Source organism: Capra hircus, chromosome 13 (genome assembly GCF_001704415.2).
Source record: "Capra hircus breed San Clemente chromosome 13, ASM170441v1, whole genome shotgun sequence".
In the NCBI taxonomy this organism is placed as follows: Eukaryota; Metazoa; Chordata; class Mammalia; order Artiodactyla; family Bovidae; genus Capra; species Capra hircus.
Genome location: NC_030820.1, coordinates 63,538,934 through 63,559,783, shown reverse-complemented (window position 1 = coordinate 63,559,783; position 20,850 = coordinate 63,538,934). Strand labels below are relative to the sequence as shown.

At 40.7% G+C, this 20,850-nt stretch overlaps 1 protein-coding gene across 1 annotated transcript in view; it reads left to right on the top strand.

Moving 5' to 3' along the window:
• The window catches only part of PIGU (phosphatidylinositol glycan anchor biosynthesis class U), a 93,904-nt gene that overhangs the window by 35,038 nt on the left and 38,016 nt on the right, over window positions 1-20,850 (top strand). Inside the window, exon 7 of the mRNA XM_013968951.2 lies at window positions 9,147-9,244. Coding sequence (XP_013824405.1) covers window positions 9,147-9,244 — 98 coding nt within the window. The remainder of the gene's footprint in view (window positions 1-9,146; window positions 9,245-20,850) is intronic.

Sequence of the window (20,850 nt, the reverse complement as noted above, 5' to 3'; positions counted from 1 at the left end):
GACTAGACGGACCTTAGTTGGCAGAGTAATGTCTCTGCTTTTGAATATACTATCTAGGTTGGTCATAACTTTTCTTCCAAGGAGTAAGCGTCTTTTAATTTCCTGGCTGCAGTCACCATCTGCAGTGATTTTGGAGCCCAAAAAAATAAAGTCTGACACTGTTTCCACTGTTTCCCCATCTATTTCCCATGAAGTGATGGGAGCGGATGCCATGATCTTCGTTTTCTGAATGTTGAGCTTTAAGCCAACTTTTTCACTTTCCAGTTTCACTTTCATCAAGAGGCTTTTTAGCTCCTCTTCACTTTCTGCCATAAGTGTGGTGTCATCTGCATATCTGAGGTTATTGATAATTCTCCCGGCAATCTTGATTCCAGCTTGTGTTTCTTCCAGTCCAGCGTTTCTCATGATGTACTCTGCATATAAGGTAAATAAGCAGGGTGACAATATATAGCCTTGATGTACTCCTTTTCCTATTTGGAACCAGTCTGTTGTTCCATGTCTAGTTCTAACTGTTGCTTCCTGACCTGCATACAGATTTCTCAAGAGGCAGGTTAGGTGGTCTGGTATTCCCATCTCTTTCAGAATTTGCCACAGTTTATTGTGATCCACACAGTCAAAGGCTTTGGCATAGTCAATAAAGCAGAAATAGATGTTTTTCTGGAACTCTTGCTTTCTCCATGATCCATCAGATGTTGGCAATTTGATCTCTGGTTCCTCTGCCTTTTCTAAAACCAGCTTGAGCATCAGAAAGTTTACGGTTCACATATTGCTGAAGTCTGGCTTGGAGAATTTTGAGCATTACTTTACTAGCATGTGAGATGAGTGCAATTGTGTGGTAGTTTGAGCATTCTTTTGCATTGCCTTTCTTTGCGATTGGAATGAAAACTGACCTTTTCCAGTCCTGTGGCCACTGCTGAGGCCTCAGGCAAATCACACAGCTTCTAGAGCTTCAGTTTGATCACACAGATAAGATCAGCCTCATGGATTAGTGGAGGAATAAACAAGAAACAAAAACCCAATAGTTGCCTATCTGCAAATAGTTGCTCTGTTTGTTATGATGTTAATGATACAGTCATGGACTGAGGTCAAGAAGGTAGCATAGTGACGCAGTTAAAGACTAGGGGCTCTGGAATGCGACTGTCTTGGTTCATATTCTGTTACTGTTCACCAGTTTGGGAACCCTTGGCAAATAACATCTCTGTCCTTCAGTTGACTTATCTGTAGAATGGGGATAGAAATAGTACCCACTTCATGGAATTATTGGAAGGACTAAATGACTTAATAGGTTTAAAGTGCTTATAGTTGTGGCTGGAACAGAATATATGCTCAGTGAATTATCGTCATCATCATCACTAATATGGATGAACCACTCTGAGAAAGCCTGCACTGTCGAAAGAATAGTGGGCGGGGAGGCTGGAACACAGCCAGGCCCCAGCCCCTCCTCCTGCCCAGTTGCCTTGCTTGCTGGTCAGGCCCTAGTGCAACTTCCTCTTCTGAGTGTCCTTGGGACCTCAGTTCTTTTGACCACATTCCAGTCTGTCCCACTGCCTATTCTAGTACAGAATAGAATATTCTATTCTGTTTGTGTCCCAGTCTCTGCTCATTCTACTTGAATTCCACATGTTGAACCAGCCCCCACAGCCCCACTTCATCGACATTCCTCCACTGTCCTGTAGCTCTGCCCCCGACCCAGGCCCAGATTCCTTCAAATTATAGTCTCTGGAGGCAGAGTGTTAGCCCAGGTCTTGCCAAGGCTTGTTTTGGCCATCACGCTGAAACAAATAGAGGCTTGGAAAACATAGTCAAAGCTCGATTGGCTAGATAATGAAATTTCCTGTAGCCAGTGCACATATACAGTTGACTAATTTACTTTAATATTCTTATGATAAGGCCAAAGACTAGAGCTGGTACAGAAAACCTAGTGCCTGAGTATCTGGGCCATTCTAGCAGATAAATGGTAGCAATTATATCTTTTTTTTTTTTTTTTGTAAAATTCAGTCTTCTTGGTATAGTTTCTCCTGGTTAGACGAGCAGGATGCCCTAGCTCTTGCCCAAATGAGGCTGCCACTTCATTATCATTTGAGATACCATGCCCAGACTTGTAGACATGTTCTTGAATGATTATGCAAGCTAAGCCTTCCTTGATTTGACCCCTACCTACTTGCTTGCTGAGACTTTTTTTGGCCACACTGCATGGCATGTGGGGTCTTAGTTTTCCTACTAGGGATTGAACCCCCCGTCCCTTGCGTTGGAAGCACGGTCTTAAGCACTGGACCACCAGGGAAGTCCCTTGCTGAGACTTTTTAGATTATAACTTTTTGTTGAAGTACAACATATAGAAAAGAGCACAAATCATTAGTGTACAGTTGAATGAATTTTCACAAGATGATGAGTAACCTACACATTAAGAAACAGGATGTTACCAACATTCACAAAAGTCCCTTTTGCACCCTGTTCCAGCCACTCCTTCCAACTCTGTTTTTGCCACGTTGAGCTAATTACCATCCTCATCCCTCCACCCCCAGCACACCATTCTTCCCCTCGCCCTCCGCCCTCCTGCCTGTGCAACCGCTGTTCCCTTGGACTGCCAGACCTCACCTACTCATTGTTCAAAACTCAGGCGTCATCTTCTCCTGATGGGTTCTGAAAACTTGCACCGGACTTTCATCTCATATTTTGTCATTGTTTACTGGGAGCTCCCTGAGGACAGAAACTATCTGAGTCATCAGTCTTCTGCACTCAGCACAGGCTTGGCCTAGAACCGGCACTCCAGAAATGTTTGCATATTGTATTGTTTTTGTTCTGTCTCTGAGATGTGTCCGACTCTTTGTGACCCCATGGAATGCAGCACGCCAGCCTTCCCTGTCCTTCCCTGTCTCTCAGAGTTTGCTTAAACTTATGTCCGTTGAGTCAGTGATGCCATCCAACCTTCTCACCTTCTGCAGCCCTCTTCTCCTGCCCTCAATCTTTCCCAGCATCAGGGTCTTTTCCAGTGAGTTGGCTCTTTGCATCAGGTGGCCAAAGGATTGGAGCTTCAGCATCAGTCCTTCCAGTGAATATTCAGGGTTGATTTCCTTTAGGATTGACTGATTTGATCTCCTTGCAGTCCAAGGGACTCTCAAGGATGTCTAAAATATTTGAAGACACCTTTTATTTTTATCTTTCCTAACCCTGTCCCAAGCACATACCATCCTCCTGCCTTCCTAATTCACTCTTCTTGCCTCTTCTAGTTTTTTTTTTTTTTTAATGTCAGCCCTGTCTAAGTCTCTCGTGTGCCTCCACACTCCCCCCTCACTGTTGTTCAGACTGTGCGTGTGCCCCATTCACACATGCCCTAGCCTCCCACACACCAGGCTCCTGACCATTGCAGGACCATTTTTCTGCCCCCAGACCAGAGGCCTCAGTCTTATAATAGTTTGTTCCACGTCCTCTGTGCTGGCCGGCTGCCACAGGTCCTCAACTGCTATTCTGCAGGGTCTGTTTTATTTAAAAGTCAGAATATATGGTAAGCAGCTTATGGCTTAGATGGTAAAGAATCTGCCTGCAATGCAGGAGACCTGGGTTCGATCCCTGGGTTGGGAAGATCCCCTGGAGAAGGGAATGGCAACCCACTCCAGTATTCTTGCCTGGAGAATTCTGTGGACAGAAGAGCCTGGAGGGCTACAGTCCATGGGATGGCAAAGAGTCGGATATGACCAAATGACTAACAATACGTGTTTCATTACTCTGTATTTTATACTTCATAAGTTTTCCTTTCTCAAGAACATTGGTCTCAATTAGACTTAAGGTGATCATTTCTCAGTATGTAGAAATATCAAATCATTATGTTGTACATCTAAAACTTATGTAATGTTATATGTCAATTATATCTCAATTAAAAAAAAAAGAAAATTGATTTTCTCCTAAGATTTTAAAAAAAGTTTTCAGGGGAACTCCTTGGTGGTCCAGTGGTTAGGACTTTGCACTTTCACTTTGGGAGGGTGTGGGTTTGATCCCTGGTCCACAAGCTGCACAGTGCAGCCAAATAAAAACAAGATAATTACAGAAATAAAAAGGATTTCACATGTATCACTGAATGATATTCATTCATTTACCATGTGGGCGAGGTATTGTGCTAAGATGCTAGAGATTCTAAATTAAGAGAGGTTTATTGCCTTTGATTAACTCACAGACACATGAGAGAGAAATATTAGCAAATTATTAGAGGAGTGTCAGTACTGAATGAGAGTGTTGAGTAAGAAAATGGGCACTGGAATCAGCTGAATGATCCCATTACTTAACATGATACATTATCTTTGTTTCTGTACCTTGGTTTCTTCACCTAAAGAGCTTTGACATACAGAGGATAGGTGCCTAGCCCCTAGTAAGTGATGAGTAAATGGTAGCTATACTTGACTATCATTAGCATCTCTGCTTAGGCCTCATAGAGGAAGTAACATTTCAACTGGTCACTAAAGGATGGGTCTGTACTAGAAGGAGGACAGAGATGGACAGCTAAGAAATAGCCTGAGAACAGACACAGAAGAATGAAAGGGCATGATGTTTTTAAACATTGGGGAATGATCCAGTATAGCTGAAGAACAGAGGATGTGTAGGAGATGAAGCTCTGATGTGTAGGATGTGTAGGAGATGAAGCTCGGGAAATAAGACCCGGATAGTGAAGGGTCTTTTAAAAAAATAATTAATTAATTATTTGGCTGAGCCAGGACTTAGTTGTGGTGCACAGGATCTTCGATCTTTGTAGCTACACCTGGGATCTTTACTTGCAGCGTGGGAACTCTTAGTTGGGGCATGTGGGATCTAGTTCTCTGACCAAGGATCAAACCCAGGCCCCTGCATTAGGAGTATGGAGTCTTAGCCACTGGACCGCCAGGGAAGTTCTCATTGAAGGGTCTTGTTTGCTGCTAGAATTTGGACATAATCTGATAGATGAAATAGAACCCTGAGAAGTCTTTTAAGAGGGGCTTGTCACAATCTAAACTGTCTTTTAGAAGTTTCCTTCTGGTACTTCTGTGGAGGATGGATTAGATGGGAGGGAGGTGGGGAAACCCCTGAGAAGAAGAAGAACCTGCTAAAAACTGGTGAGAGAAGATGAGAGTGCAAATTGCAGCGATGGATATTCCAGAGGTGGGTCAGTGGGGCGTGGTGACTGGTGAAAGGATTGTGAGAGCAGGAGGGTTAAAGAAGAGCTGCAATGTCCAGAGAGCTGCTGATGCCACATACTGGTAGAGGCACTAGCAGAAGGAACAGGTTTTTCCTTCCTAATTGTTTCATCGAAGGAGAAAGACTGCTTCTTCCTGATCTTGGACTCACAAATCCATTCTTTAGCTTGGAGCAGTTTCTTCTCTCTTGGGCCTTGTAAATGGTTAGCTGCTCCAGACAAATAATTACTGATCTTGGGTGCTTAGGCCAGAAGGTGGCTTGCTTTCTTTCACTCCCTGGAGTCTCTTGCGGGAGAGAGGGGTGAAAGCCATGTGTTTGTTTTCACCACATTTGTAAGAATGAATGGAGTTGAAACATTACCCCTCCTCTGTTAACAGACCCTTGGGCCTCTTCTCACTCCCAGGGCCATTAATCTCTGTAGAAATCAGTGTTAAATTTAAAAGTTCTTGGGACTTCCTTGGTGCTCCAGTGGTTAAGAATACACCTTCCAGTGCAGGGGACTGCACTGTTCTGTCCCTGATCAAGGAACTAAGATCCCACATGCCGAGGGGCAACTAAGCCCATGCCACCGCAACTACTGAGCCGATAATGCTCTGCAGCTAGAGAGAAGCCTGCTTGCTGCCATGAAAGATCCTGCATGCTGCAGCTAAGACCTGACATGGCTAAATTTTTTGTTTTTTTTTTTTTTCCCAAAAGTTCATTCCAGCTTTCCCCCTCTCTTTGCTGGTTTCCCACAAAATATCATTGACCTTTTTGCCCTGGTCAAGGAATTCTGAGTCCCCCTAGCTTTTGGGCTCCAGAATAGGACCTTGCCCACCACCGCCATCTCCCTATCTTAGAATTGACCAGTTCTGGTTCTAGCTGTGTGGGGGCCTCTGCTGGTAACATAGCTTGGCTGGGCATGATCTGTCCCTGCTCAGTCATATTTACAAGTACTGTGGATACAGGCTGTCAGGCTGACGTTAGTCAACAATAGCCCATTCTATAGGGTTCTGTCCTTGGTCTTTTACTTCCAGCTTCCTCCTTTCTCTGCCTTCTTTCCACTTTGTTTCAACGAGGAATTGTCTTCAGCTGGTGAGTTTCGTTGGCTTGAAGTGTGGAGCACCCAGAGTTATTTTCTCCATCACTCTCCAGTGAAGTAGTCGCTTTCATAACCCTCTCTCTTCTAACGTGGCTCTTAGATATTCCAAGTATAGATCTTCCTTGATTTATAATGAAGTTATGTCCCAGTAAACCCATCACAGGTTGAACATATCCTAAGTCAAAGCTACATTGAGTACACCTCACATACTGAACATGATAGCTTAGTTTAACCTAGCCTACCTTACATGTGCTCAGAACACCTACATGAGCCTACAGTTGGGTGGGCAAAATCATCCAACACAAAGCCTATTTTATAATAAAGTGTTGAATATTCATGTAATTTATTGAATCTGTGCTGAAAGTGACAAGCAGAATAGTTGAATGGATGCAAGTGTGTTGATTGTTTAACCTCGAGATTGAGTGGTTGACTGGGAGCTGCGGCTGCTGCTGCCCACCATCACTAGTCTGAGGAAAAAGAATATTCAAAATTAGATGTATGGTTTCTGCTGAATGCTTATCACTTTTGTACCATAAAAAAAAAAAAAAAACAACTACAAGTCAGACCACTATGCATAGACCACATTAGTGGGCAGAAAAGTCCTATGGAACAGCTCCTTCTGTTTATTTCTGGAGCTGAGTTGGGAGAGGGTAAAATTCCCTAGACTGAGTGGTGTGAATAGTTCCTTCTTTTGTGAAACACCTTTGAGAGGATGTCTGTTTTCTTTTCAGTAAAAGTTTGACCCCGCACTAATAAGAGTGACCATGAGCAACACTATTTGATGAAATATTATCATTATAGATACCAGCCTTAGACCATTATTTGATCTCTACTGATTTCTGGGCCACTCTAGAATCTCTGTGGTAAACTAGGTATCTCTAGCTTTGATTTTAGGGTACTCCTTTATCTTAAACCATCTGAAAGGGAATAGCTACTTGGTTTTTAAAAATATATATCAGTTTTTTCCTACATCCATCTAGTTTTTTTAAACTGAAGTATAATTGATTTATAATGTAGTTTGTATCTGCTAATCTCAAACTCCTAACTTAACCCTCTGTCATCCCCTTTCCCTCTTTGGTAACAGTAAGTTTGTTTTCTATGTCTGTGTGTCTTTCTGTTTCATAAATAAGTTCATTTGTGTCATATTTTAGATTCCACATATAAATGATATCGTATGGTGTTTGTCTTTCTAACTTAACTTAGTATGATAATCTCTTGGTCCATCCATGTTGCTGCAAATGGCATTATTTCATTCTTTCTTATGGCTAAGTAGTATTCTGTTGAGTATATATACCACATCTTCTTTCTTTATCTGTTGGTGGACATTTAGGTTGTTTCCATGTCTTGTAAATAGTGCTGCTGTTAATATTGGAGTGCATGTATCTTTGAATTAGAGTTTTCTCCAGATGTACACTCAGAAGTGGGGTTTTTGGATTATATGGCAACTCTGTTTTTTAACTTTTTAAGGAAACTCCGTACTGTTTTCCACAGTCGCTGCACCAACTTACATTTCCACCAACAGTGTGGGAGGGTTCCCTTTTCCCCACACCTTCTCCAGCAGTTGTTATTTGTAGACTTTTTAGTGATGGTCCTTCTGACCAGTGTGAGGTGGTACTAACTGTAGTTTTGATTTGCATTTCTCTAATAGCGATGTTGAACATCTTCTCATGTGTTGGTCATTTGTATGTCTTCTTTGGAGAAATATCTGTATAAGTCTTCTGCTCGTTTTTTGATTGGGTTTTGTTTTTTTCTTATTAAATTGTGTGAGCTGTTTATATATTTTAGAAATTAATCCCTTGTCAGTTGTATCATTTAGAAATATTTTCTCCTAGTCTGTAGGTTGTCTTTTTATTTTGTTTATGATTTCCTTTGCTGTACAAAAGCTTATAAATTTGATTAGGTTCTATTTGTTTATTTTTGCTTTCATTTCTATTACCTTGGGAGACAAGATATCCATTTTTTTCTGAAGACAAAAACAAAGGAACCTTATAGGAAGTTTAGATAATACAGAGAAGCAAAAATGAAAAATTACCATAATCCAACCACCCAGAGGAAAACACTGTGAAATTTGTGGCCTAACCATTTAGGTTTTTAAAAAATATATTTATGTATTTTTTTAAAAGAGGTTATAGCATGTATCTCTTTTATGATCTTCAGTTAATAGAATGGTATAAGTATCTCTCCATGTCATTGAAAATTCTTTATAACATCATATTTAGTAATCCATAGTGGCCCATTTTATGTAGAGAATAGAGAATAGCAGCTCATTTTATGTAGAATATTAATGAAGATAAATATATTTTAATTTGAAAAAATAAAAAGCATATACAAAAGGAAAGGATATTATAAAAATAGTGATGGACTGTTGCAACAATCAAAAGTATAGGTTTTAGGGACTTGCCTGGTGATTCAGTGGTTAGGGCTCTATTCTTCCACTGAGGGGGTCCAGGTTTGATCCCTGGTTGGGGAACAAAGGTCCTGCATGCTGCCTATTGTGACCCCCCCAAAACAGTATAGGTTTCACAGCTCTGAATCTCATAAGCAATAATTATAAGCTTAATAAACTGTTTAGTTAAATAGGACATGGGTGTTAACAGACTAGATCTTTTTATTCATCTTTGGGCTCAAGTTTTGTAAAATCTTTCTGGGTCTGAAAATTTTACAAGAAATATACCTGTGGTGTTGCTAAAGGTAAGTGGTTTTGACTTTCTTGGTTTCTTTTTATTAGAAATTAAGCCAAGAAGTTCTCACTCTTATGAGTTTGCATACATCTTAGGCACCAGGAGACATTTGACAAATTATTTGACAGCAGTTATGGGAAGTTTCTTGTTTGGGGGGATTGCCTGAATTGAATCCTAATCGATGTGCCTGGATTAGTCCATGTATTTATTTCTTTTTACAGGTAGTGCCTTCCTCAGTGCTATCTTTCTTGCCTTAGCAACGTACCAGTCTCTGTACCCACTCACCTTGTTTGTCCCAGGACTCCTCTATCTCCTCCAGGTAAGCACTTGTTGGTCAGAAGCCAACACTCAGGTGACATTTAATACACAGCCTGGTCCTTGCTTAGGGGAAAGAAGGGCATGGCACAATAAAGGCTGTAGGACTGGGTCCCCAGTTCACATTTATTTGCTTTTTTGAAAACACAAGGAAACTTGACTAACTTTAAACAAAGTGAACCCCTGGGTAGCCATTTCCTTCTCCAGGGGATCTTCCTGACCCAGGGATCGAACCCAGGTCTCCTGCATTGCAGGCAGATTCTTTATCTGAGCCACCAGGGAACCCCCAATGATCATTATGTTCTAATTATACATATCATTGCAAATGTATCAGTGCATTTCATTTTTATGTTTGTAATTGGGATTCTTGCTTTTTTTCTTTTTTTGGCCTAATATTCACAGATCCTTCTCTGAGCCCATTTCTTTTTTTTGTATAACAACACTATCTTTGTAAGGTTCTTGCATGAATTTAATGTTGTGAGTATACCGGATGCAGTGCCTGGACCATAGTGGGAGATCAGTAGTTTAGTTGAAGAATGCAAACTGCTAATATTTACTGAGAACTTACTACTTGTTGGTCACTATGCTGAGCACTCTCCAGGCATCATCTCATTTCAACCACAGAAGAACTTTTAACAGGTCGGTCATATTATAAGCTGTGTATTCATCTACTAGTAATGATATTAGACACATACATTGCAGCTAGAATGTATGGCAGTTTAATCACTTGCCTGAGGTCACATGGCTAGCAAGTGACTGCTGAGATGTGAGCTTGGGCAGAGCCTGCTCTCTAAGCATCTGTCTTTTCTACCCAAGTAAGACTATACACATCTCCTCAAGAGCAAGTAGCTGCTTACAGGTCCTGCATGGTTCCAAATCCATTCTTAGAAGGAAACATTTCATGAAAGGGTATGGAAGGCAATGCCATGATTCAAACCAAGAAATGTCTGCTCTCAGAACCCTTGTTCTTAATTATAAAGTTTCTGTGCAACTGTTGCTGAAACTGAGTATGTACTCCATTTACTGAAATAGGCCATGTGTGCTTATCATTTTAAGTGACTTCCTCATGTATCTTTTGGCTGATGTGTACAGTGGCACATGGTTAGCTTAGTCTTTCTCCTATTTGGGGAATTTGAGAGCTGCCCTAGTTGTCACTAATATAAGTAGTATAGACATTTAATTTCCTTAAGGTGTGTTCTTCCAGCTAAATTTTTGGCACCAAAAGTGTGAGAAATTTTATAGTTTTTTTATGCAAGACCACAGTGCTCACCAGAAATCTGGAGCCAATCTGTGGGGCCACCATCAGCATCTAAAGTGAACCACTTCCTCCCAGGCCATCAGCACTGGCTTTTCAAATTCGATTTATGATTGCTAGTTTAATAGCTATATCATCATGCTGTGAAGTTATTTTACTTTGACTTGTTTTCTAGATTCTTGTAGAAAGCAGACATCTTCTTACATAACAGTATGTTGTTGGTTATTTCCTTTCTTGCTTCATATTTACAGTTTATTCTTTAGAAGATCTGAGTACCATGAAGAATACCTGCAACCAGAATTTCTGTACAACTATTTATCAAATTAATACTATAAAAATATATTTACTGAGACACATGAACTGACCAAAAAATTTTAAGTGGCTTGTTAAGCCAAATACTAAATACTATGTTATGTAAAATAGCTCTTATTTAAAACTCAGGGAAATTCTGTCCTGATAACAATGGACAGTGTGGCTGAGTCACGAAATCTAGCTACTCAAGCAGTCACTTTGTTCAGCCCCTCCCTCCACAAATATGGACTGAGCATCTGGAGTCAGTATGCTAGACGCTCTGGGAGACTCTGCAGATAAAAAACTGTTAATAAAGGTTGCCGAGCAGGAAGTCCTGTGGGAAGACAGCTCTGGCAGCACCCTGGGTTGGATTGGAGTGAGAAGGAGCTGAGGTTGGGAAGAGTTTGGCCATCATATTAGGTCTAGTCAGAGGGCTTGAATAAGGGCCCAGATCAGTGTCATAGGAAATGGAGAGATGAGGGACTAGATGCAGAATTCTAGGAGGTAGAATTGGCTGGGTGGCAGCTGTGTATATGTGGTGAACAGGACTGGAAAGAGTGAGATAAACTATAGGACCCATTTATGTAGAAATTACACATACTATATTTATGTGTTTTTATCTAAGTATATGAAGTGGGCTTGAAAGGCAGTAGGGCCTTGTGAGGCACAGTAATACATTTGGAAAATCAATCCAGTGACATCTGGGAAATAAACCCACTTGTTTAAATATGAGGGAGGGAACAGAAGAAGAAATTATCTTTAGGTGTGAGTTTCACAGAGATCTGTAGGCTCCGAGGAGAGACCCTAGAACTAACGGGTGGGAACCATAAACAGCCCAGGATAAGGCAGGTCCAGGACAGCCTGGGATACCTCAAGTGAATGGAGTTCCTGTGGATCAGTGTGTTTAGGCTACTGAATGGCCACATAGTGGGGAGCTATAGCAAAGCTGTAAGCATCATATGGGTAGTTAGACCTGATGGTCTTAAAAATCCTTTCATCCCCCTAATTGAATTGGATTTGATAACCACAGGAAAGTGATACAGCTGCTCTTGAGGTTATATTTTTCTAGAGTTTTTAAAGCCCTCTATAAACACATACATCCATGTAGGAGAGATTATGTCATTTATGTGAGAGCACAGGCTCGACTGGTACATCTTAGTGGATGGAGAGCAAAATAGTATTGAAGACTAATGGGGAACTTCCTTTGGTGGTCCAGTGGTTAAGACTTTACACTTCCAATGCAGGGGACCCAGGTCCAGTTCCTCATCAGGGAACTAGATCCCACACACTGCAACTAAGACCCATGCAGCCAAATAAAGAAAAATAATATTATTTATTTATTTTTAATTGGAGGATAATTGCTTTGCAATGTTGTGTTGGTTTCTTTAATTGGAGGATAATTGCTTTGCAATGTTGTGTTGGTTTCTGCCATGTATCGACATGAATCAGCCATAGGTATACACATGTTTCCTCCCTCTTGAACCTCCCTCCCATCTCCCACCCGATCCCACCCCCTCTTGATTGTCACAGAGCAAGGGTTTGAGCTCCCTGCATCATACAGCAAATTCCCACTGGCTGTCTATTTTACATATGGTAATGTATTTGTCACCATATACAGGCTCTTGGTTCATCCACCTCACTGGAACTGACTCAAATCTATTCATTTTTATGGCTAGGTAATATTCCATTGTATATATGTACCACAACTTCTTTATCCATTCATTTGATGATGGACATCTAGGTTGCTTTCATGTCCTGGCTATTGTAAACAGTACTACAGTGAACACTGGGGTAAATGTGTCTTTTAGAATGGTTTTATCAGGGTATATGCCCAGTACTGGGATTGCTGGGTTATATGATAGTTTTATTTCTAGTTTCTTTAAAGAACTCTCCATACTGTTCTCCATAGTGACTGTATCAATTTACATTCCCACCAGCGGTGCAAGAGGATTCCCTTTTCTCCACATCCTCTCTAGCATTTATTGTTGTAGATGTTTTGATGATGGCCATTCTGACCTGTGTGAGGTCATGGTCATCGCTGTAGTTTTGATTTGCATTGCTCTAACAGTGAGCAGTGCTGAGCACCTTTCATGTGTTTATTAGCCATCTGTACATCTTCTTTGGGGAAATGTCTGCTTAGGTCTTTTGCCCAGTTTTTGATTGAGTTGTTTGTTTTAATAATAATTTTTAAAACGTAACTAAATTTATTATATTCTGAGTATCAAAAGAATAATTACCGCAAGTAATTATAAAACACTGAAGAAAAGTCTCTGTCTATAGTGATGCTCAGAAAAGGGGGGAAGAGAAAAAAATGCACGTGCCATCATTAAATATGGCTCTTTTATCAATTTTTTTACTCTGAAAATCAATACTTAGAAGAAAAAACTAAGCAGTTACCCTTTCTTCTTAAAATGAGCTATAATTCTTCCCTAGTTAATGAAGGAAAGTTCTTTACAGAACCGCCAGCTTATAACTGCAGAAGGAAGGCTAGAATGGGTAATCATCAGTGAAATGATTAAATCTAGCAAAGATCATCATTGGATGCTAAAATCATTAGATGAAAGATTTTTTGGAGAACAGAGTATTTGCATTTTCATGGTGCCAAAATAGTACCCCCGCCTACGTCTTAATTATTGGCTAAAAGCAAAGGGAAAATTGAATCTTTACAAAGGAGTGCTGTGGAAGTTACCACCTTAATCAGGCAATCCAGTTCAGCATCACTCATGGTGAAATGGCTTGACATGATGTGCCTCATGATGTGATCAGTTCAGGGCACACAGCATCAGCTCCAAAGTATTTTTACCCAGAATGTTAACTTTGGTTAAGCCTAAGTCATATCAGAAACCTGATATGACTTCTGATTTTTAGGAATACAAGAGCAGAAAAGCTAAAGAAAGCAAAGTCTCTCAGTCGTGTCCAACTCTTTGCGACCCCATGGACTGTAGCCTACCAGGCTCCTCAGTCCATGGAATTTTCCAGGCAAGAGTACTGGAGCGGGTTGCCATTTCCTTCTCCAGGGTATCTTCCTGACCCAGGGATCGAACCCAGGTCTCCCACATTGCAGGCAGACGCTTTACCATCTGAGCCACAAGAGCAGAAGCACAAATTAAATGATACTATCATTTAAACAATGGAAGGAAATACTCGACCAACCAAAATATAGGACAATCAAAATATAGAGATATAGACAGCTGGTCTACATCTCTTCAAAAAGTCAATGTCATAAAAAAGAAAAAGTGAAGGGACTGTTCTAGATGAAAGAGACAGTAATTGACTGAAATGGGTGAATCTTGATTGAACTCTGGTTTGGAAAAAATAGTTATAAAGGATGTTTGGAGGATATTCAGAATATTTTTGAAGATAGATTAGATATTAGATGATTATAGGAAATTGTTGACTTCTTGGATTGAGAAGAGTGCTAGAGTATATAGGAGCATGTCCTTATTTTTAGAAGCTATATGCAGAAATATTTGGGGGAGAAATGTCATATGTAGAAAATTCATACACACAGAAAAGTTTATATATAGCAGGGTATTAATATTTAATCTAGATGACAGCCATATGGTTGATTATTGTAAAATTTTTTCAACTTTACTGTGTGAGAATTTTATAATGCAAAGGAGAGACATTAGAATACAGGCTCTGAAGTTGGCTTGGCTTGGCTTGGCTTCTGATAAGCTCTGTGACCCTGGGAAGTGGCTACTTAACTTCTGTATGTCTCAGTTTCCTCATCTGTAAAATGCAGATAATACAGTAGTAGCTACTGCAAAGAGTTAATACATGTCTAGTATATAGAACAGAGTATGACATGAGTTCAATAGATATTAGTTATGGTTATTAGTATTTAAATGTTCTTAGAAAGGACATGGTCACCGGTGTGGAGATGGCTTCCCTGGTAGCTCAGGAATCTGCCTGCAATGCAGGAGACCCCGGTTTGATTCCTGGGTCGGGAAGTTCCCCTGGAGAAAGGATAGGCCACCCACTGTGGTATTCTTGGGCTTCCCTGGTGGCTCAGACAGTAAGAATCCACCTGCAGTGAGGGAGACTTAGGTTCGATCCCTGGGATGGGAGGACCCCTTGGAGGAGTAGGCAACCAGTATTCTTACCTAGAGAATCCCCACAGGCAGAGGAGTGTGGCAGGCTCCAGTCTATGGGGTCACAAAGAGTCAGACATGACTGAGCAGCTAAGCACAGCACAGGGAGGAGAGAAAATAATTCACTCTTTAGAGTCAAAAGAACTGTAAGCATTAGTTTGAAATTACACCTTTGACCCTGCAAATCTGCCTCCATCCTGCTGATCGTATTTCTAGAGGGTACAGGAGGCAGGTGGTGGACATGCTCATGTCTGATCAGTGCCAGAGGCAAAGCTGTTTTTCTCTTTCCTACAATGAGATGCAGAGAGGCTTCATGATCAAAGGCAGAGGATGCTACAGCTGGCTCCCTGGTGAGTCACTTCTGAGAATGGTAGTTTGAGCCCATCTGGTCCCTTCCCCCAACTTTACTCTTCTCTGACCTTGGCTTAGGGCCTAGTTTCCAAATTAGAGAAAAGCTTAAAATGTTATGCTCTGATCACATGCAGAAGAAAACAACCCTAGAGCACCCAGGACCAAGAGGCTGCAGTGAAGGATGGGCCAAGTGCACAGGACCTCAAGGCTGAAGCTGTGAAGCCGACAGAGGGAGGCTCCTGGTGCAGTCAGGGAAGTTTCTATTCCCTTCCTTCCTTTTGCTTGGGATTCCTTAGAGTGTTTGAGGTCCTTATTTTCTTTGAAAGGGTATAACAGAAACCAGGGTGAAATAACCTTCTGAGTGTTCTTATGGTTTTTGCTTTAATCTGATCTGACCCCTGGAGGTGGAAATGACAACCCCACTCCAGTATTTCTTGCTTGAAAAATCCCATGGACAGAGGAGCCTGGCGGGCTATAGTTCACGGAGACGCAGAGTTGGACACGACTGAGCCACTGAGCATGCACGCATGCAATCTGACCTCTCTTGTCTTTCAACTGAAAAATTAACCCTGTGATTTCTATACTTCTGGAGCTTGGAGCAAATCACATGGCACTGGCTTGTACTAAAGAAGCCAAAGCCAACCAGGTCTTTCTTGATAACAGGGCACTTCCCCAGGCTTTCTGCAGGGCCTTGTTTAGAATTTTTGCCTCTTACTGCTCCTTTCCCAGCCAGTTTCTGTTCATTCTCCTGCTTCCACGAGAGTGACCAGGTCAGAGGTGGCAGCATTCTTAGCTTCCTTTCTTTTTGGAACAGGTGAAAATGAGGGTAAGGGGTTGATCATGCATTTGCAATAAACTTTTTACCAGTTTTATTGCCCCTGGTAGAAAGTGAAGAGGAACTAAAAAGTCTCTTGATGAAAGTGAAAGAGGACAGTGAAAAAGTTGGCTTAAAGCTCAACATTCAGAAAACAAAAATCATGGCATCCGGTCCCATCGCTTCATGGGAAATAGATGGGGAAACAGTGGAAACAGTGTCAGACTTAATTTTTGGGGGCTCCAAAATCACTGCAGATGGTGACTGCAGCCATGAAATTAAAAGACGTTTACTCCTTGGAAGGAAAGTTATGACCAACCTAGATAGTATGTACAAAAGCAGAGACATTACTTTGCCAACTAAGGTCTGTCTAGTCAAGGCTATGGTTTTTCCAGTGGTCATGTATGGATGTGAGAGTTGGACTGTGAAGAAGGCTGAGTGCTGAAGAATTGATGCTTTTGAACCGTGGTGTTAGAGAAGACTCTTGAGAGTCCCTTGGACTGCAAGGAGATCCAATCAGTCCATTCTGAAGGAGATCAGCCCTGGGATTTCTTTGGAAGGACTGATGCTGAAGCTGAAACTCCAGTACTTTGGCTACCTCATGCAAAGAGTTGACTCATTGGAAAAGACTTTGAAGCTGGGAGGGATTGGGGGCAGGAGGAGAAGGGGACGACAGAGGATGAGATGGCTGGATGGCATCACTGACTCGATGAACGTGAGTCTGAGTGAACTCCGGGAGTTGGTGATGGACAGGGAGGCCTGGTGTGCTGCGATTCATGCGGTCACAAAGAGTCAGACACGACTGAGCAACTGAACTGAATATACCTAATCATGTAAAATATATCTTCTGGGTCTCAGCCTGAGATTTCAATAGCTTAGATATAAAGACTTTTGTTAGATTTCAGTTCTCTTTGAGAGTTTTGTTTTTTCTGATTACTGACTTTTTCCTTTTTTCACCATGTCCTAGAAAGAAAATAGTTTCTGTATAGAAAAATGCCTTTCTCCCTGTACTTTAGAGAGTTAATGGGGAGGGCAATAATTATACATTTCTCCCCTTTCTTATTATAGTTTGGCTTTTCCTGAAGCAATCTGAGAATTATCTTACTTCTCTAAATATTTTTACGTGTTAGCAACGATGTGACTTCTGGGATATAACGACACACTGGTTTAATTTTTCAGGTTAAAGGTACACATAGCCCATGGACCACATCTGTCCCACAGATGTGTTTTATGTAACCTTAGTGTTTAATTATATTATTCATTGTCATTGTTTTTAAAATTCATGTTAAAAATGTATATTTCTGGCTCCTTTTGAAAAATTGGAAGATCTGGCTTTTAGTTTACCTCCTTAGTTTTCCACAGTCCATATGCCTCATCTCTATTACACTTCATTCGTTTGTTACATGCCTGGCTTCTCTAGGTATTTGAATATGTGTGTTTATATTCACTGAAAGATCTAGAAATAATGACCAACCCAGTATCAGTGATTATCCTTGGCGCTCAGATTGTAATCTTACTATTTTTAGCCTCGGAAAGAAACTAGGGTTTTAGAGAAATGGCTGACTCTAGGTTGAGGGCAGGAAATGTGCAGGATAATCCTGGAACACTGTGTTATCAGAAAACAAGGAAACTGCCAAAGACTCCTGTGGAATCTAAAAAAATAGTACAAATGAATGTATATGCAAAACAGAAACAGACCCACAGATAATAGAAGACAAACTTTTGGTTACTAAAGGGGAAGAGGGAAGTGGGGAGGGACAAATTAAGGGCATGAGATTAACAGATATGAACTACTACATTTAAAATAGATAAGCAATAAAGATATACTGTATAGCACAGGGAATTATACTTAATATCTTGTAATAACCTGTAATAGAATATAATCTGCAGAAATACTGAATCACTATGATGTACACCTAAAACTAGCACAATATTGTAAAATCAACTGTACTTAAATTCAAAAATTTGATACAACTGTTTTTTTAATGAGCAAGATTGAAGTATAAAAGAATGCACATTTAGATGGAAAGCTGTTAAGAAATGCAAGGAAGTGAGTACTATAAAAACCAGGAAAAATTGTTACTTTGAGGAAAGAGGGGATTCTGATTGGGACAGGGCACAGAGAGAAACTTAGGGAGTGACATGAAGTCTCTATCTCCCTCGACCTCATGAATGTTTTTGCTTGATAATCAGTCACTAAGTTTTATATTGGTTTTATGTATTTTGTATTTTACTTTTACAATGAAAAGTTTTAAAAAGTTGATCAGAATGTTTAGGTCACCACCCTTTCAACCCTTCCTACTTATGTACTTTTCACTTTAAGGTAGCATTTGCTGCTGAGCAAGATAGATGAGTAAAAGGAATACTCATTTGTTCACTGAGAAATTTGTAGTGTGGACCTCTAGATTAAGTTTGGCTGGAGTATTTATAAATAACAAGCCATCAAAGGATTGCCTGAGTTTCTTTTTTCAAAAATTTCAGGTATGCCTTGCTTTAATGTAAACAGAAGTAGTTCTAAAAGATTACTTAATCTTTAAGCAAGGCAAGTTTTTATAAGTAGACTCAGTAAATATTCCACATTATATTTTCAGAGCTCTGTTCCCTAAAGCAAACCTGATTCTAAGACCAAGTCTTAAAAATTATACCTAAAATTTAATACACATAATCACAAATTTGCCAGGGGCAAGGAGGGGGATCATTTCCTACTCTTCCAACAACAATAGCGCTTTAGGTCCAATAAAGCACGGAGAATATGGTAGCAAGCAAAAACTGGGAGGCTCTCATGGGATTCACCAAGTTAGAAAAGCCTCATATGTTGGGTATATGCTTCAGAGGTCTACAAAGAGAGCCACTTTGAGCAGTCTGCCTGATTGGGTTCTTTATGGCATTCTCATTTCCCAGCTTATTTCTTTTTAAATGTCATTTAGCAGGTAGGAAGGTTTTCATTTGTTTTGTTTTTCTTCCATGGGTTGTGGTTTCTTCCCTCCCTCCCTTTCTTCCTTCTAGGCTAGATGGCAGTATTTTTCAGGAAGAAGAGAAGATCAAAATTATCAAAGGCAGGTAGAAGTCTAGAAGGGAACTCAGAACCTAGGTGGCTTACTCTTTAAATGTGTCTATGTATGCCTCTTCTTTGTTTAATTATTTTCCATTCCCAGAAATGTACTATTTTCTGAAAACTTTGTTCTTTTGGTGCAGCATTGTCTATAGAGCCTTTTGTGATGATGGATATATTGTATATCTGTATACTGTCAATATAGTAGTCAGGAGCCTCATGTGGCAATTGAACACCTGCAGTGTGCTAGTGAGACTGAGAAACTGAATTTTTAATTTTAATTAATTTTCATTAATTTAAATTTAAATAATCACATGTGACTAGGGGACAGCACAGTTTTAAGGTAAGAGTAACCCAGCAGTTAGGACTCTGAGTTCCCATTGCAGAGGACACAGGGATTTGATACCTGGCAGGGGTGGGGGACTAATATCCTGCACTAAAAAAAAAAAAAAGAGTAGAGCTACATATGTGCAAGCTTAGAGAGCAGCCATGGGGTTGATCCGTTTCCTTTCCTCTCATGTTTGTTAACACTAATGTTATCTCTCTTTTCTTGGCTGACTTCCCATTCTCCTGAAAGTCATTACCATGGAGTTATATATGACGTCTTTATAACTTGTCTTAAAATACTTCTGCATAGGCCATCTGACATTATACATATGGCAGTTAGTTTCAGCCTCAACTTCAGGGGCAGTGAGTTACTTTGAAGAAGCATCCATGCACTGTGGTACTCAACTAGCTTTGCATCAGAAAGGCCATGCTCCACAAGTGGCTGCCCTCCGTGCTTCTATAGCTTGAGCAGTACCTTTGCTGATTACGGCACAGTTAATGTCAGAAGCAGATTGGATTTTTGTTGGTGAGATTAGTTGAATATCAGAAGTAGGCACTCATAGGTGAAATCGAAATATTCAAAAGAAGTGGAATGGACTAAAACATTTTAGATACTTCCTATATTTGCATGAGGAGGAAATAAGAATCTAGGAAAATCTGTAACTTCTTCCATTGGAGATGGTGCCTGAGGCTTAGTTCCTAACTGATCCTGCGTCTAGCTTTTTCTTAGGAGATTTCTGGTTACCTAATGCGACCCTTTTTCCATGATCCAGCGGATATTGGCAATTTGATCTCTGGTTCCTCTGCCTTTTCTAAAACCAGCTTCAACATCAGGAAGTTCACGGTTCCTGTATTGCTGAAGCCTGGCTTGGAGAATTTTGAGCGTTACTTTACTAGCATGTGAGATGAGTGCAATTGTGCGGTAGTTTGAGCATTCATGGGCATTGCCTTTCTTTGGAATTGGAATGAAAACTGACCTTTTTCAGTCCTGTGGCCACTGATGAGTTTTCCAAACTTGCTGGCATATTGAGTGCAGCACTTTCACAGCATCATTTTTCAGGATTTGAAACAGCTCAACTGGAATTCCATCACCTCCACTAATTTTGTTCGTAGTGATGCTTTCTAAGGCCCACTTCACATTCCAGGATGTCTGGCTCTAGATGAGTGATCACACCATCATAACTGAACTGAATGCGACCCTAAGGGCAACAGAACCTTCAGATCAGTTCAGTTCAGTTCAGTCGCTCAGTCGTGTCCAACTCTTTGTGATCCCATGAATCACAGCACGCCACGCCTCCCTGTCCATCACCATCTCCCAGAGTTCACTCAGACTCACGTCCATTGAGTCCATGATGCCATCCAGCCATCTCATCCTCTGTCGTCCTCTTCTTCTCCTGCCCCCAATCCTTCCCAGCATCAGAGTCTT